Source organism: Aethalodelphis obliquidens, unplaced genomic scaffold, assembly GCF_003676395.1.
Source record: "Aethalodelphis obliquidens isolate GAN/ISIS:26980383/991018 unplaced genomic scaffold, ASM367639v1 scaffold80, whole genome shotgun sequence".
Lineage (NCBI taxonomy): Eukaryota > Metazoa > Chordata > Mammalia > Artiodactyla > Delphinidae > Aethalodelphis > Aethalodelphis obliquidens.
Window position 1 is genome coordinate 2599851 of NW_020838024.1, and position 18779 is coordinate 2618629.

The 18779-nt window shown below is 38.6% G+C and overlaps 2 protein-coding genes and 1 long non-coding RNA gene across 8 annotated transcripts in view; 2 read left to right on the forward strand and 1 right to left on the reverse strand.

The window, feature by feature from the left end:
- The window catches only part of RANBP3L (RAN binding protein 3 like), a 48905-nt gene extending 38665 nt beyond the window's left edge, over nucleotides 1-10240 (forward strand). For both annotated transcript variants that reach the window (XM_027092663.1, XM_027092662.1), the window contains 4 exons: nucleotides 535-655; nucleotides 2309-2451; nucleotides 5415-5604; nucleotides 7893-10240. In XM_027092663.1, coding sequence (XP_026948464.1) covers nucleotides 535-655; nucleotides 2309-2451; nucleotides 5415-5604; nucleotides 7893-7936 — 498 coding nt within the window. In that variant the 3' untranslated portion in view covers nucleotides 7937-10240. The remainder of the gene's footprint in view (nucleotides 1-534; nucleotides 656-2308; nucleotides 2452-5414; nucleotides 5605-7892) is intronic.
- Nucleotides 1-15200, reverse strand: part of LOC113612638 (uncharacterized) — a 96489-nt gene extending 81289 nt beyond the window's left edge. For all 3 annotated transcript variants that reach the window (XR_003429911.1, XR_003429910.1, XR_003429909.1), the window contains exons 1-2: nucleotides 15102-15200; nucleotides 4660-4765 (exon numbers count right to left, since the gene is read on the reverse strand). This is a non-coding gene — a long non-coding RNA (uncharacterized LOC113612638). The remainder of the gene's footprint in view (nucleotides 1-4659; nucleotides 4766-15101) is intronic.
- Nucleotides 15201-15566: 366 nt separating this feature from the next.
- Nucleotides 15567-18779, forward strand: part of NADK2 (NAD kinase 2, mitochondrial) — a 46166-nt gene continuing 42953 nt past the window's right edge. For all 3 annotated transcript variants that reach the window (XM_027092729.1, XM_027092731.1, XM_027092732.1), the window contains exon 1: nucleotides 15567-15980. In XM_027092729.1, coding sequence (XP_026948530.1) covers nucleotides 15681-15980 — 300 coding nt within the window. In that variant the 5' untranslated portion in view covers nucleotides 15567-15680. The remainder of the gene's footprint in view (nucleotides 15981-18779) is intronic.

Here is an 18779-nt window from a genome sequence, read left to right on the forward strand (position 1 = left end):
TGCTAAAATTTTTAAAGCATACAAATAATTCCATGATTCCTTAACTTTCAGATAAATTACATAATTCAAATAACATTGTTTAATTTATAAGTTGGTACATACAGATATATTGTTAAGTGAAAAAGAAAGATGTGGAAAGTATTTATGGTATTCTACCATATGGTATTCTATTTTTATAGAAAAAGTAGGAGAAAAATATATACATATTGGCATGTATATACATACAAATATCTCTAGAAGGATAAACAAAATATTAGCAACAGTGATTACCTGTTGTAGGGGGTGAAAACTGGTAGATGGGGAACTAGTGTTGGTGGGGTTACTTTTCACTTTGTACATCTTTTTGCTTTTTAATGTTTGAACTATTCAAAAACTATTGTTTCAGAAGCTAAGTAAAATTTTAAAGCTGGCTTAGAAATCATTAACAAAGGTTATTCTGGTAAAGTATCAGACAAATAAAAGTGTTATAGCATAGGAAAGAAATCACTTTGAAAAGTTTTCTATATTTTGACATTTTAAAAAATTGTCCTTTAGATCAACTGCAAGCTTTTTATATTCAACAAAACAACACAGTCCTGGATTGAAAGGGGCAGAGGAGCTTTGAGACTGAATGACACAGCAAGCAGTGATTGTGGAACATTCCAGTCAAGACTAAGTAAGGAATCATTTTGTAAAGCGAGTCAGTATTTCTCAGGGAAATTTTTCCAATATAAGTACACATCATTTTCTGGAGATGTGTTATGTGTCAATAAATTAGACTTCTGTCAATAAATTAGACTGCTGTCAGTAAATTAAACAATATTATTTTTAATGTACTATAGGAGCTTCCTATTTAAAGTAGGCTCTGATGTCAGACTATACAGGTTCTAGTTCTGGCTCCATTACTAACTGGTGACCTTGGACAAATTACTTACTCTCCTTCTGCCCCAGTTGCATCACTTTAACGTGGAAATAATAGAAGTCCATGACTTAGTGAGTGTGAGAATTCAGTGAGATAATGCACGTAGAGCACCTATGACCAAGCCCAGCAAACACCTAAATAGTAATCATTATTATTTAAAGGAATGTGATGAATTTATTTTTGAAGTGGAATCGTTTTTCTAAAAGAGAATATTTGCCCTGTAATTTATTCTTGGCATTCTAAACACAGTGTGTGGGTTGGGATAAGAGGTCAATTTCCAAGTAAATAAAGGTGTGTGGTTATTGAATCCTTCAGGCAGAGTGTTGGTCAGAATTTGGTCAGCCAAACCAAAAGCCTGAGGAGGTTTCTGGCATCCAAAAGACACACTGGGCATTGTTCAGAGGTCCAAACTGAAAGTAAGCACAGGCAGAGATCTGGGCCGGGGTAGATGGATTTACTGGTCAATATCGGGTGGTCAAATCTTGTGGAGGAGACCACAAGTAGAAGCTGGTAAATGGATATCTGGTGAGTTTCAGATATCAATCTCAAGAAGTGAGTAAGGGATAGAATTCAGACTAAGAGAGTTAGGAGCACTGGCAAACAGGTTTCTAAATAACCTGACTATCATTCCCAAGGCAGGTATTAGCTGTTCTCTACTCTGGTTTAATTTCACTCCTTCCACTACTCGCCAAAAAAATGCACAAAACAACTTTTCTTTTAATTAGACAGGTAATACATGTCCATTACAGAAGACGGAAAATATGGATCGACAAGAAGAAAAAAAATTAAATTACTCATAGGCCTATCTTCCTGTAGTAGCTAGCTTCTGTCAATAAAATATATTCTTAAGGACTTTGTATACAATAAATGTATACAATACATTGAAAAATTTGTGATAAATGGTGTCTATAGTACTTTGTAACCTGATTTTTTTTCTTTTGCATAGTATGCCATGGTCACCTTTCTACATTAATAATTATCTTTCTTTAGTATTCTTAATGAGTTCATAATATCCTCAATAGCTGTACCATCATTTATTTAACTGATTCCATTTTTTGAATGCTTAAAGTTTTCGTTTCAGTTTTCTCCATTATAAACAATTCTTGGGTAAATATTCTTCAGACCATTATGTCCTCAAAGGAATTCTAAAATTTAACCATTTTTTAATATTATAGTAAAAAAAATATAGCATTTTTAGCATTTAAGCTAATAAAAAGGTCCTCCAACATAATAAAGCCCAATTTGGAAACCAAATTATAATCTAGTCAATTAAATTACAATTTAGTAATGACAATAGAGTCTGAAAAACAACTACCAGATTTATTTGCTTTCCAAAATGGCAAATTCCTCTGAAAGGCTAAGGAATCAACTGTTCTGAAGTCTGATAAATTCATCTTCCTATTTTAGTTATGCACAATCAAGGCAGCCTGAGGCTGATTCTCAATAGTAAACTCTGGGCTCAAATGGAGATTCAGAAAGCAAACCACAAAAATTTACGAATAACAGCTACTGATTTAGAAGACTATAACATCAAAGTGTTTTTAATTCAGGTAAGTGACAAATTTCAGTGATAGAGGGTTATCCTACTATATTTATAGATCTCTGCAGTCACATTTGTTTTTTTCATTTTATTAAAATAACCTATACCATTAGCAAAAAATCAGCCATTTATTATGGTTGTTTACAGTCTAATATAAGACCTAAATTTTGCATGAAATTTAGAGATTAACAACAGTTCAAAGCAGTCAATTGGTACTGGTCCCAAGACATTTGTATTGGTACATGCTGTCAAACCCCTACATTTTTCTTTACTATTAAAATTATGTCAACCATCTTACTAAATTCCAGAGAGACTACTGTCAGGATTGGCTCCTAGGAGGCCAGCAGAATCCACACCCTGATGCTTACACTGCGTGCTGAAATTGAGGCTTTGAAATCACTGGAAAGGAACCAGTGAGAAATGGAAAAACACAGGGCTAGCAAGTTAAAACAACCAGTCCAATAGCAAATTCCAATTCTGGATATGAGTCAGTCTCCAAGGTAACAGGATGGGAGCACAGCTTTAGCTGTTCCGGCAGCAGGAATGCTTGACCTCAAATACAAGATCCAGGCAAAAAAGACAGAGATGACATGAATCAGGCGAGAAAAAAGGCTGGATTTCCCCCATAGGCCGAGTCTCAGAAGACTTGAGAAGACTGAATATCTAAGCAACTCAGGTAGAAGATGACAATACAAGTAAATTGGCTTTCATATAATAATGAAAAAACAAAAGTTGGCAAGAGCCCACTGATGAAAAACCAAAGGTTTTATTAACTACCTGTAGGTGCACTGTTAGATGTAAGTGATGTTGAGTGTTAAAATCTTAGAGTAAGATGTCTAAACCCTGTTTACCATTTAGGGAGATAATACTGGATACTCTGCTAGGCCAGATGCCCCTGTCTTTGAGTGGGTAAAGCAGCCTGTCTGAGATTGAGACTATGATTAGATTCAATTAGATTTAACTATGACTAGATTCTGCGGCTCAATATCTGGCCCATGCTGACTTTTTAAACTGTAGGATAATTTTTGGAGATTAGCAAACAAAATGCAATAAAAATCACCCAAAATTCCACTCCCAGAGATGGTCACTATTAACATTTTGGTCTTATACTACATTTTAGTATATACATGTATGTGTGGGTACATATATACATGTGTACCATACTGTACATACTGCATGACTTTCAGGCAAGTTATTTAGCCCTCCTAAACCTGATTTTACTCATCTGCCAATGGAAGACAATAATAATATACTTTATAAAGTGATTGAGAAGATTAAATAGCTAACATTTGATTGTGAAATACACATATGTAACCTTTTCACTTATCAATGAAAATGAGTGTTTTCTGTTATTAAATAGTTCATTCTTCAAGAATTCTTTTATAGGTGGAAATAAATTCTGTTCTATTATGTACCATAATTTATTCCATTAATCCCGTTTTGTTAAATACTTAGGCAATTTACTATGTTCATTATTATAAATTCTGCAAGGAATTCTCTATGTACATACATGTTAATTCTCTTGGGAAAAGGTTTTGACTTGTCTTGACACATTTATCTCCAGAAAGACTGAGCCAATTTTCATTCTCACCGGCATTTTCTTATGGTACTTCCTGGAAAATATTTTTAAGCATTGCAAATTTGTTGTCCAAAAATATATATATATTATTGTGCTTTTACTTCTTGTTCTGAATTTCTTGAATGAAAATATCTGAATGAATTTGGCTATATATATATATATATATATATACACACACACACTAGTGAAAGGCATATTTAAAATTTAATGTAAAAAAGTCAAGGCAGCAGAATTGTATTTATATTTCAATTACATATATTTTCAGTATTTGTTATTAATTAACCTACTGAAGAAAAATTACACCCTTGTACTTAATATAAAAATTAAATTGGTCAAGAGTCAACAAATATTTACTCAGCATCTGCTATGTAATATCTAACATAATATGAGAAACAAAAATATTTTATTTAATGTGTATTTTTTTCCCTAAAAATAATTAAGGTAACTTAATAACATACAAAAGAAAAACCATATTTTAAGACCCTTCTCCCCAAAAGTTGGCATGTAGTTGATTCAATCCTCAGTTCTTGGTTTTGAAATATTTGGTAGCTCTCTGAAGGATTAGCAAAGAGAAAAATTTTCCCAGATTTTCTTTGAAATTGTGAAAAGATACAAAAATGTAAGCCACTGACATGTTACCTTAAAGAACACGGACTTTGATGACAAAAACGAAGTCCCAGCCAATCTGTCAACTAGCTGTTTAAATGCAGACAAGCTGTGCCTTTCTGAGCCATAATTTTCTCATCTGTAAAGGGAAGAGGAAACAAGTATTTACTGAATACCTGCACTATGTGCTTTTGCTAACATAAATGGAATAAACAACCTAAAGTTTTATTATAAGGATTGAAAAAATAAAAGGATATTATAACAGCAAATGTTATACCAATGTTCTTGTTACCATCATTTTTATATTAATAGCAACTGTAAAAATAGAAAAGTACTGAAAGCAAGGACTTCTGATGTGTTTATGGTACAACATCATAGACTATTCGAATGAGCTCTGCTTTTCTACAGAGCTATGCAGCTTGCAGGGATGTCTAAGCAAGTGATGTAAAGGAAATGAAAGTCTTTTTCCCCCAACCCTAAAATTTTCTACAGTATAACACAGTGAAGGAAGGATGGTCTTAACAAACAAATTCAAATAGAAAATTTAAATCACAAAATTTCATTTTCTCAGTTTAAAATGTACAAATTGGGACCTCATAAAATTATCTGCTCTAGGATTCAATTTGGTTCAAGATGAATTGGCTCTTTACCCTTTAGTTTCTAGGATTATTTATATTCTAGATTTATGTCATATAATTCCTTCCTTATTAATAGTGAAAGGTTACAAATGTGTAAAGTGTGGCTATTATTAAGTTACTTATATTAACAACTTAATTTTCCTCTTGCAGGCCAGTGCCAAAGATACAGGATGTATGCATGCAGCAATACATCACCGTCTTGTTGCACTTCGAAGCTTCTATAAGCAGAAAGATGCAAATCAAGCTGAAAGCCAGTCAGAAACAGTCCTCCAACAATTTAACTGTGATAGCTGTGATGAGGATGAGGATGATTTTATCCAAGTCACTAAAACTAGATCAGGTAAAGAACTTTTTTTTTTGTTAGTTCAGAGGTTTAAGAAAGAAATCTTATTCACAACCCTTTTATATGAAATAGATTTTTAAAAAGTGGAACTTGGGCTTCCCCAGTGGCGCAGTGGTTGGGAGTCCGCCTGCCAATGCAGGGGACACGGATTCGTGCCCCGCTCCGGGAGGATCCCACGTGCAGCCGAGCGGCTGGGCCCGTGAGCTATGGCCGCTGGACCTGTGCGTCCGGAGCCTGTGCTCGGCGGCGGGAGGGGCCGCGGCAGCGGGAGGCCCGCGTACAGCAAAAAAAAAAAAAAGTGTAACTTGTCTTTTCAAAGTGGGCAGGGGTTAGAGCCCTAGATGTTTGCATCTGAGAGGTGGGTTTGAAAATCACTGTCTTCTGCATGTGGCCTTCATTGGGATTTCACCAAAAGTCAGCCTTATTGTAATACCTGCACATCATTTGTATATACATTTCATAAAAGACTATATTTACAATGTAAAGTATTAATTGCTACACTGAAACTAACCAATTATTAATATTTCTCTTCACTTGTTCTCATTCTCCTATTATTGGCCATAATAGAAGAAATTATAAATACTCGTAATGGAACCAGCAGGCAAATCTGGCTTATTCCCTTTTTGGAATTTGACTGTTTTATTTTCAAAGACCTTCTTTACCTGGGGCAAAAGGCGCTATTTCTTTTATTACATCCGGATTCATGAATTGAACAAGGTTGCAGTGGAACCACTGGTTAATGGATTTCTAGGTTTTAGTGTTTGTCCTGATGGGTGAATTTAAAACTAAAATTCATCATTATTTTTGGAGAAAACCATTGTCAAGGAAATAATAAGCCCAGCTTTGTGGGTTTTTAAAATAATTTTTGTTGGAGTATCGTTGCTTTACAATGTTGTGTTAGTTTCTACTGTACAGCAAAGTGAATCAGCTATACGTATACATATATCCCCTCGTTTTTGGATTTCCTTCCCATTTAGGTCACTACGGAGCACTAAGTAGAGTTCCCTGAGCTATACAGGTTTTCGTTAGTTATCTATTTTATACATAGTATCAATAGTGTATATATGTCAATCCCAATCTCCCAATTCATCCCACCCCCCTTTCCCCCCTTGGTGTCCATACATTTGTTCTCTACATCTGTGTCTCTATTTCTGTTTTGCAAGTGAGATCATCTATACCATTTTTATAGATTCCACATATATGCGTTAATATACGATATTTGTTTTTCTCTTTCTGACTTAACTTCACTCTGTATGACAGTCTCTAGCTCCAGCCACATCTCTGCAAATGACCCAATTTTGTTCCTTTTTACGGCTGAGTAATCCAGCTTTTTCATACAGATGTAGCTATTCCAATAAGTCGTCCAAGTATTTTCAGTAATATTTTCATTTAGCCCTGAATTCTGCTCTACGGAGGACTGACAAAGGACTTACAAAAATAGTGTGTTAGCAGGCATTTTCCCAATTTTTAATCATTTTAAATCTTAAAGCTATTTTAATCATACATAATTTAGGAATCTATCAAACAACATGTGCAGAACTTGATGAAATAGCTTCCTTGGCCTAATACTAAAAGTGTAGTCAAGAGGAAAGATGCACAGAACATGCAGAGCAGAATCATAAACTGCTAGACTCTGAGCCAGAGAACTAAGCGAATATGATTCTTTTTGTTACTATTAAACAAGAGGTTTAATTTTTTTTAAATGTATGAAATGTATAAATAAAAATTATTATAATGTTTATATTGTCACAATAAAATGGGATCTATTAGAAAATGGGTTGGTATCCATGAAAAATGTTAACTTGCAGTTAGGATTAAATGGCAAAATTATTTCATCAACAAATGACACGTTTATGAATAGAATCTATATTCTACCATATTCCATTTTAGGAAACGGGTGATATGCAACTATCTTCATACAACATGAGAAACAATGGAAATAAGGCCAAGTAAATGCCAATCTTATGAACCCATCCTCTCCCCTCCTTACTTAGTACTTTCTCTAGGAAGTGTTGCACACAAATGCTAAATGTTATAGAAGCAATAAAATGGCTGACTTTTTAAACTTTGTTGCCCAGGAATTAAGGAAAGGTTTAATTATCTGAAAATGTCACATTTAAAATTAGGAACATTTCCAAACGTTACTTAAAAATATGCAGATTCTATATATATTTTATTTCCTTGCTAGTAAGCATATTCATGAGTATTCATGTTCAGTTGTATTCAATATTAAACCTAAATGAATACAATATTGTACAATAAATTATTTTAAATTTATATCACAGATTCTTCTAGGTGGACCCACAGACAGTCGGTTGCCTGTTCATGAGTGCTACCTACTATAAACATGAAAACATCTACAAAAAGATCACCTTACTGAAAAAATCTAAGCCATCCTAATAACTAAATGAGAAGATCCTATTCATTCCTGGAACAGTTTTTATAGAAAGGTCCAAGAAATATAATTTGTTGCAATTAAAATGTTTCTCTGTGTAGTATAATAATTCTGAGGTTTTATATTTTGATTATTGTGGAGAAAATGGCAGAATTTAAGAGACACATGGCCTTTGGAAGTTCAAAATTTTTCATTTTTGAAGAAGTTAATTTAGAATAAGATTTGGTAACTAATTTGGACTATTCATCACATTGATGGATACAATAGTTAAAATTATAAATTGCTGGATTTGATAAATATCTAAGATATTTATTTTTTCAGTCATATATTGTCTGGCCATAAAACAAATATTTTACAAAACTTCCAGAGTCATTTCTTTGAAAAATGTTATAACTGCACGTTAACATGTTATTAAATCATGTTTTTCTTCTGGGAAATGTGTATTTTCATTTAACCTTTGGACTTCCTAATTCTATAATATTATATATTCATGGTATGAATTCCTTTAAAGAGAATATCTGTTCTTGCACTTGTATTTATCGCACCTTCTATATGCTTGACTCACGGTCAGTATTCAATATTTGTTAAAGGAATGAACAAAATACATTACCTATGTATCAAAACAGTAACTATACAAAAAGTGAAATATGTTAACTTGTTCTTTGCTTTATTTATGTAATTAAATTGTCATTAATATTCTAGTAGGTGAGGCTGTACAGAGACCTTTTATAGCCAAATGACCTTTTTTTCTTAAATGCCATTAGTAAGGTAAAACACAGTAATTTCAACAATTGTGCAACAGAATTTTGATGTTCCTCTTTTGAGATTTGTTTCAGAGACGCTTCAGGAGTTACACAAGTAGGGGCCACCACCTCACTGTGTGCTCACATGATCTCTTTCTTGTGGGAGCACGGGGAGGCGGTAGGGAGAAAAAGACAGCAGGTTCTCTGGTGTCTCTTTTTATAAGGACATTAATCCCATCAGACCAGGGCCCTCATAACCTCATCTAGCCCTAATTACCTCCCAAAGCCCCATCTCCAAATACCATCACATTGTGGGGTAGACTTCAACATATGAATTTTGGGAGAACATAAACATTCAGTCCGTAATAAGGAATAATTCACAGTACAAAATGATTTCTGAAAACGTTCTGAACAGTGACAACATATTTGGGATAAGAGTATAGCTTCATTTCTACTTTGAAGAACAATATTCACATGGAAGTATACATGTGAATACATATTTTTAAAAAGTTACATTACTTTATTATAGTATATACCATAGATAATAGTAAAAGCAATTATATATATGCATTTATTGTCAAATCTAATGCTTGAAAGTTTAGCATATGAAAGTTGAATTACTCTTTTAGACTATAATTTAGCTAGTATGTTATAATTGATGAAAGTTTTGCTTTCCCTATCACTAACTATAACTTAGTAAAATTTAGCTACTGAGTATTTAACTTTCATTAATTCTTCTAGTGACTCCAGAAGAAATACAGTAAATAAAATCCTTTACTTCTAAATTAAGCAATGACTCAGGAAGTGGAGAAGAAAAGTTAATGTAAGAGAGGAAGAGAGAAAAGGTTGAGAGAAGGAAAAAAAAAAAACAGTAAAGAAGAGCTCTAACATGAAAGGAAGAATAAAAAGAATGGAAAATCAGAAGTTTTAAGTGTTTTCTTTTTAATTCTAAAAGAGTGACTCTGATGCAGAACAAACTCGAAGGAAAATTTTCATTAGAAGCATAATATAAACAGGGAGACATTTGGAGAAGATATTAAAGAATTGGTTCTCTTATAAGATCTTAGCTGATATGGGAACATTGGGATTATGCTAAATTGCTAAAGTAAAGCAGAGAAACAGAGATTTTCCTCATCTTCCTGACATGTTCATTCTTGACCCCTCTTTAGTTGTGGAGATGAATTTTCTCAATGCCTCAAACATTTTATTTAGGGATTATGACATGGCTACTAACAGCAGAAACATGATATTTAGCTTATGACTTTCAACCCATTTCCATGCTGCTATTCCTTCTTATACTCTTTATGCATATATTTAGTAATATTTTGGGGGGTAATAGAAATAGAAACATCTTATAGTTTCTCCTTGTCCTATATCTTCATCTAGCCTTCTCCTTTTTGGCTTTTCTATATCCTTTGCCCCCCCCACTTTAGTGTGAAGTGATCAATCATATAATGACATTCATTTTCACAAGTTACTAGGCGGGTGATTTCAAAGCATACGTCTTCTTCCATAGAAGCTGATTTTAAATAAATATATTTATTTATTTATTTTTGGTTGCATTGGGTCTTCGTTGCTGTGCGTGGGCTTTCTCTAGTTGCGCGAGCAGGGGCTACTTTCCATTGCGGTGTGTGGGCTTCTCATTGTGGTGGCTTCTCTTGTTGCAGAGCTCAGGCTCTAGGCGCACAGGCTTCAGTAGTTGTGGCACATGGGCTCAGTAGTTGTGGCTTGCGGGCTCTAGAGCGCAGGCTCAGTAGTTGTGGCGCATGGGCTTAGTTGCTCCACAGCATGTGGGATCTTCCCAGACCAGGGCTCAAACTCGTGTCCCCTGCATTGGCAGGCGGATTCTTAACCACTGTGCCACCAGGGAAGTCCCAGAAGCTGCTTTTATTAAAAGTTACTTAGATAAATATTCCCCAAATACACAAGATACACAAGATATATTTAATATGATATCTGATTATATATTATGATAATCTAAACATTCTTTTCTATCAACAGTACTTTTATACCAAGTTATTCAGCTTAATTGTAAACCAGCAAAATGTTCTCTCTTAAAATATTTTACAACCATTACTGCCAAAGCCAGGAGCCCTTAGTTGTCAGGGCCTAATATCCTATACAGGCCTTAGAGCACGTGCATGTCATTTTTTAAAAAGCCAGGGAGGGTGGGGCTTCCCGGTCCGGGAAGATCCCACATGCCGCAGAGCGGCTGGGCCCGTGAGCCATGGCCGCTGAGCCTGCGCGTCCGGAGCCTGTGCTCCGCAACGGGAGAGGCCACAACAGTGAGAGGCCCGCGTACCGCAAAAAAAAAAAAAAAAACAGCCAGGGGCTGGTCGTATATATCTTTCAGAATCAGAATGTACATGAAGTGAGCTGGAGGGGGTTATAGGGATTGGGAAGGATAGATTGTAACCTTTGTAAATCTTCAAGTTGTGAATATCACAGTGATATATAATCTCTTCCCCATAAAATGTTGAGGACAATTAAGCTTGCTTGAGATGTGGCTACTGGGTAGGCTTGTTCACTAGAAAAGAACACCAGCCTTGTCACAGGTGGGGTTTGAGTTTGAAATTCAATAATACTACAGATTGGGGGCTTCCCTGGTGGTGCAGTGGTTGAGAATCTGCCTGCTAATGCAGGGGACACAGGTTCGAGCCCTGGTCTGGGAAGATCCCACATGCCACAAAGCAACTAGGCCCGTGAGCCAAAACTACTGAGCCTGCGCGTCTGGAGCCTGTGCTCAGCAACAAGAGAGGCCACGACAGTGAGAGGCCCGCGCACCGCGATGAAGAGTGGCCCCCGCTTGCCACAGCTAGAGAAAGCCCTCGCACAGAAACGAAGACCCAACACAGCCAAAAATAAAAATAAATATAAAATTAAAATAATAATAATACTACAGATTATTTTAGTTGTTTGAGTGTAGTTGAAACTGATATTAAATCCATGAATGCCAACACTTTGGTTTGTTTCGCAATGGCCAAATTATACCCACAGTACTGAGTAATTTTTGACATCATACTTGGAATTGACTAACTCGAATACTTGAACATAGTTGAAATTTCTAAGATGATATTTAGAAACTAAGGCATTGGAGGAGTTATTGACATAACTGGCAAATGTTTAGCCTAATAAATACTTGATGATATAATAATTTTCAAACAGTTAGAGGATTACCAATATTTCTTAATTTCTGCCAATCTAGTGGATGTAAAAGACTACTTCACTATTAGCTTAATTTCTATTTTTCTGATTTCTAATAAGGTTGAGGATCTTTTAGATATGTATTCACTGCTTGTGTTTCTTCTAAGAAATTTCTGTTCATAATTTTTGCAAAGCTAACCATGTCATTCTCTCCTTTCAGTGGCTTCCTAGCATATACAGGATAAAAGCCAAGTTCCTAAGCATGGATATAACACTTCATGTCTTTCTCCCTGTCAACCTCTCTAGCCTCACCTCCCACTGTTGCCTGCCTCTCTCTAAATGTTCTAGGATTTCAGAACTGCTATTTTATTACTCCGTATCTTTGCTCATACTGTTTCCTCTGTGGAATTCCTTTCTTACTCTTGCTGATTCTGGCTAATACCTAACTCACTCTTTAAGGTTTAGCTTGAGACATTTCCAGAAAGCTTTCCCTAACTCCACTTAGGCTGAATGAAGATTTGTTCCTCCAAATTCCTATAGCACTCTGTGAATAATTTTATCATTGCACAGACTGTATGTTCTTCAAGGGGAGAGACTACTTATTTATTTCCCATTTTATCTCCAACACCTAGCAGGGTGCTTCGCCCACAGCAGGCAATCAAATATAATTTGATCTCCATTGACGTGTTGTATACATAAGACTCAAGAGGTGTTATCCAACAGGAAGCTAGAAATAAGGATGTAAATCTCTGGAGATAGTCTGGGCTAAAGACACTGGTAGTAGCTGAAGTCAGGGAAGGGGAAAGGGACTAATATTTGCCAAGTGTATACTTTGGAATGGGCATGTGGCTAGGCATTTGTACATATATTTACAGCTTTATAAGTAAGCTATTACATTTTGTAAATGAAGAAGTAGGCTCAGAAAGATTAAGGGAACAGTCCAAGGTTGACAAAGGTAATAAATGGTAAAGCTGGGATTTGAACCAAGGTCTTTTTAAATCCCAAACCCAAGCTCTTCTCATTACACAAGAGTAGATAAGCTCATGCAGAAGACTGCAGAGAGAAAGAGACAGAGAGAGAGAGAGAGAGCCAGAGAGAGAGAGACACAGAGAGAAAGAGAGAGACAGACAGACAGAGAGACAGAGAGAAGGGACGGCAAGGATAGGGAAGGATAGATCCCAAATATGAGCTTAGGAAGAATCCAGAAAAGGGACAGAAAGATGGGAGGACCACCATTAGGGACTGGTGTGCTGTGAACCAGAGTAAAAAATTTCAAAAGGAAATGATAACCATTTCAAATGCTGCAGGAAGACCAAGTCAGTTAAGGGCTGATAAATGTCTTCTGAGTTTACAATCACATCCTTGGTCACCATGGAAATAGCAGTAATTAGTAAAGTAGCACGGAGAAACTAGATTACAACAGGTTGACAGATGAATAGGCAGCAGGGATGTTGACCAATGATGAACCAACTACTCTTTCAAGAATCTTAGCTGTAAAGAGAAAACAAGCAATATATAAAAGCTAGGGCATAAAAGGTTTTTCGTTTTTTTTTTAATTTAAAGATGTCACAGACATGAGCATATTTAAACAGTGAAGAGGAAAGTCCAATAGAGAGGGATAATTAAAGGTATATTAAAGGTGATAACCTGACGGAGCAATATTTCTGAGCAGGTGGAAGGAGATGGGATCCCAAAATAACAATGGACAAAGAGACATACCAAATGAGATGTCAGTGTAGACAAGTTTGTAGCTGGAAACGGGGGAGATCCAAAAATTTGAGTACTTATCTGTGAAATGGGAAGAAAAGGGGTCTGAAATTTTGCATATGCATAACAGAATTCATAGACTTTGATCCAGAACAGGTTTTCTAAATTCATTTTTTCTGTCAAATGGATCAACTGACATTCTCTTAGTCACCAAGCTTCAAAGCTCAGTGTGATCTGTGACTTCTCCCTTTTCTTCCTTCCTAGTATCTAAGGAATTATAAAGTGTTGAACTAGTAAGACTAGAAAGGACCTTGAGGATGTTCAAAGTTACAAATGAGTAACTCACATCTCACAGAAGTTAAGAGGTGTGCTTTAGGGTGCACTACGAGTCACTGTTAGCAGCTCCTGTGAGGCAAAGTTCCTGGCCAGAAGGGGTCAGTGACCTACTAAAAGCAAACATCTATCAGACTGCACTGTGTATTTCCCAGTCTAATATACTACCTGGCACATAGTAGGGACTCAGTAAATACTCAGTGAACCCAAGAGTGAATGCTGGCGTTGGTGGCTAGCTGAAAAGTAAGTCACAGATTTGGAATCAATTTGGGCTTGGCAGAACCTTGGAATCACTCTAGTTCAACTCCCTCACTTTATAGATGAGGAATCTGAGGCCCAGAAAGATGAAGCAACCTGCCCAAAGTCCAAAAGCTAGTTATTGATAGTGCTCGGACTACAAAGAAGCGAAGAGAGTGCCAAAGCAAAAGGATCTAAAGAGCAGGAGGGATAAACATTAGGATGTGCACTGCCATTTGATTCTCCTCTTGTAACAGGAGCATTTTCGTCTATTTCCATTACTTTTACTCTAGCTTCGATCCAAGAGTAACTATTCCAACAGCGCCCAAGTCTCCCTTCCTCTTCCTGCCTCCCAATTTGTTCCACATTCGAAAACCAGATCAAGTCATCAAACATTGCTCTCAGGACTCATTTCATTCCAGTTAAAAGCCTTCAAAAGGCTAACTACTGCCTACAGGATAAGGTCCAAATTATTAACATTCTCTACCCTTCACTCTTTTCCTATCTACTTTTTCAACCACAGCTTCCCATCTAGAAATTTTCCACTTGGCCAGACTCGTCTATCCATCATCCTCTAACTTTCTCAAAGGCTAACACCTCCCCTCCACCCCAATAGTTTTTTGGAGGTTAGCAGATGTACCACCTGCGCAATCCCACAGGGTACCATGCTTAAATGAGCCCGGTGCTCGGCTTACTGCTGTCTATCCCTCTTGCAATTCTTAGCAATTTCTGAACAAGGGGCTGCGTTTTCATTTTGCACTAGGCCCCGCAAATTGTGCAGCTGGTCCTGAGTCCGTCTCCTCAAACCCTGGCCCAGAGCTGGACATATCAGCCATCCAATACGAGGTGGCTGAATGAACGAACAAAGGGTCTAGTCTTATGTGCAATAAGAAAAGAGTCTAGTCTTATGTGCAATAACGAAAAAAAGGACTGACCCCGAGCAAGAAGCTGCGGCCTCACGCACGTTCCCGCCAAGCCCTTAAAACCGCACTCGCAGGGCCGGCGCAGCCTCAGACCAGTTCCAGCTGGGTTTAGCTCCAACACCAAATAGAATTCCAGCCCTTCCCCCGGCCGCAGCCAATCCCTGAAGCTCCTCAGCCTCCGAAACCGCTGCGGGTTCTGATTGGCTGGAAGAGGTGGCCTGGGGGAGGGTGGAGACCGCGGGGGGAAAGGGGTGGAGCTGGAGGTCGGTTCCCGGGCGGGGGAAGCGTACTGCGCAGGCGTCGATGGAAAAGTCTCCCCAAACAAACACAACCCACCACCTGGAGGCCTCCAGCTTTTCCCCGCCCACCTTTCCCTCTCGAGGGCTCTCCCGGCTCCCAATCGCCCGGCTTTCCCCGCCCCCGTCAACGTCTGGGCACGTCCCCTTTGCGGCGCCGGCCACGCACGGCTGTGCACTTAACCTCTGCCCGCCCGGCTGGAACGTAGAGGCCGGGGCGGCGCGAGCGGCGCGCACTGCTGGCGGCTGGAAGCGGAGGCGGGAGCCCGGGCCTGCAGCTGCTGCCGGGCCGACGATGACTTGTTACAGAGGCTTCCTGCTGGGCAGCTGTCGTCGCGTGGCGGGCGGCCGGGCAGCGGCGCTGAGGGGGCCGGGGGCGGGAGGCCCCGCCGCGCGGCCGCGGCTCGGCGGTGACGGCGGCGGCCGGCGGCACCTGGGGCAGGGGCAGCCGCGCGAGCTGGCGGGCTGTGGCAGCCGCCCCGACGGCGGCTTCCGCCCGTCCCGGGTGGTGGTGGTGGCCAAAACCACCCGGTACGAGTTCGAGCAGCAGCGGTACCGTTACGCGGAGCTCTCTGAGGAGGACCTGAAGCAGTTGGTGGGTCCCGGCGGCCCCCGCCCTTGTGCCTCGGCCCGGCGCTGGTTCGCTCACTGGCTCGGCCGTGACTTTGGGGGTGCGGTTCTGGGAATCGCTCCGCAGGCCGCCCCGGGGGAAAGGGAGCCCCTGGGCGCCGCTATGGGCAGCGGAAAAGAAGCTATGGTACCGCAGACACACCCCCTTTTAGTGGGCAGGACTGCCAGGCCTGGGCACTCCGGGGAGCCGGTCTGGTTGAGCCTTTTCCGCGCTGGAACGTGGTTCTCAGACAAGGTTCCAGGAGTTTGTATCAAAAGCTCACGTGTCTCCAGTGCTGGGCAGAGCAGCGGGGAAAATTTGAATGTATGTTGTTAAGTAGCAAGGTCCAGGCAAAAGGCAGGTAAACAGGGTAATTATGAAATACAGCGTCTAGGTCTATATAATATAGTAGTGCCTCCACAACAGACTATATTTGGTATAGATATTTACTAATACTTTGCAAAGTATATAAATACACCTAAGGGGGGGGAAAACCCCTGAATATTATCTGCCTTCACTCTTATTCTTGGAACTTCTGATCCCATGTCTCCACCCACTTTAAGGAAACGAGAGTGATGATGCTACCATGAGCAGTATGTCCAGAAAAATCTCCATTGGAAATCTCTAATTGTTGACACTGCACCAAAAGGCTTTGGAATAAATTGCCTGTAACCATAATCCTGTAGAATTCTGTGCAAGAGTAGACAGCCTGTTCTGAACTTCTGGTTCGTAATCATCAGCAATCTTTTGGTAATATTTTGTGGAGGTATCAGAATGAAATTGTAAATCATCCTTGTTTAAGTACTGACTGTTTTCAGCATTTAACTTCTTGACTGTTTAATGAGTTAATTGAGGAGGGCCCCTGTATTCATCGGGTGGCCATGCTAGGTGCAGGTTTCTCTCCTTTTCCCTAGTGTTTGAAGGTAGCAATTTATAGAAAACATTTGCATCATTTAAAGAGTAAATCAGCAAACAGTTGGAGCAGGAGGTCGGACTGGTTGAGTTTGTGTTAGGGAGTGAAGTTGAGGGTGAGGTAGGGAATAAAATTGGAGCAAGCGTTTCTGATTTGGGAAAGAGGTGTGCCATATGGGTTGTACTCCTAATTTTAAAGACCTGCTTTTTAGAAGTTGTCGGATGCCATATACCCCTAAATATGTTCTTCATACGATTTTATGGAAGCCTCTCACGACAAGTAAAAATAGTATACTTGATTGGGATTCGGGGTCAGGAGCTTGGAGCCAGGCCCAGGTTCTCTGTGGCTAACTTCCTTTTAACTTCCGTGGGCCTTCTTGGTGACAGCGATACTTTTTGTGTTGTGCTGTCGTTTTCAAAGTGCTTTCACCTAGTTCAGTGTGTGAAATACTAGGATTGGACTAGGTAGCCTCCAAGGCCCTTTCTGGTATTTTAAAACTGAAGAACTTTTACAAGTCCTCAAGAATATGAGTGGCATCTGAATTAGATTAATTCTTGGACCTCTGAACTAGATTGACACTAATCAAAACTTTTTAAATGTAAGGCAAATCAAGTCTTTAAAAATCGAGCTACCTAGTACACCCACTCTGAGTATCTGAAGAGAAATCTGTAATAGGTAAATATTTGCCTATTGCTAAGTATGCTGTTTGGAATAAGAAAACTTTTGAAGTAAAACTTCTGGACTGTAGAACACAGTTTTGAAATTGTTGTTGTTGCTATCATTTCAATTAAATTTTACTGGATTTGTTTCTTACTGATTTGAGTTTTATCATTTATGTTAAGGCCAGTATTCAGAATGGCATAGTATTAGGTGGAACCCGGACCAGAGATCAGGAACAGACCAAATAATACTAGACTGTGTGAAGTTGTTCTAAAATGGAATTCTGTAATAGGAATGACACGATGATTAATACTGTTTGCTGTTTTCCTAGGGTAAAAGATACTAAGGTATATGAATCATGTGAATCGGATATAAAAGAAAGTGGCCAAGTGCTTACTTGAGTCTTCTGGCACCGTGGCTGGCTATGTCTGTGGTGTCCTGGTAACCTGAAGTTTTGTACCAGAGGGTTCTCTTTTGCTGTGGTGGTGGTGATTGTTTTGTGGCAAAATAGATCTCTATTAGGTCACTTGTTAAAATGCAAATGGAAGAAGAGGGATGGAGTGCTAGTATAATTTCATACCCTGAAGCCTTGTGGTTCTCTAACTTTGTAGCAACTTAAACAATTAGAGGAAATACTTCTTAGCTGATAAAGCATGTACAGACTGGATGAAAGTCTGACTTTCATTTGCTCTTTCATATTGGTTTTACATTGGTTTATTTTTAATTCTTGCATTTCCCTTCCGCCTAACCTGTCAGTGACTTTTCTTGTGAATAGAGGATTTCTACTCAGTGATTTTACATCTACTGGCTCAAGACTTGGCAAGGGCTGATTGAACTGTTATTACAATTTACTTGCATCATAAGTGATGTAGCTGTTGGTGGATGTGGAGCTTATATTAACAGAGTCGATGACACTCACAAACTAGACCTTTAGGTGAATCAAAGCTGATTGGAAAGGGTTTTGACATCATTAAACATGCCTTATTGGCCAAAGAGAATGTTTCATTTCAAAATATTTTAATATATACCAAATAAAAAATGAGCAGTTTCCACCCTTCTCTGCCCTGACTCCAAGTCTTACAACCCCAGAAGCAACCCCCTTTAATGGTTTCCATTTTTAGTTTTTTTAAAAAAATTAATTTCCTGGGCTTCCCTGGTGGCGCAGTGGTTCAGAGTCCGCCTGCCAATGCAGGGGACATGGGTTCGTGCCC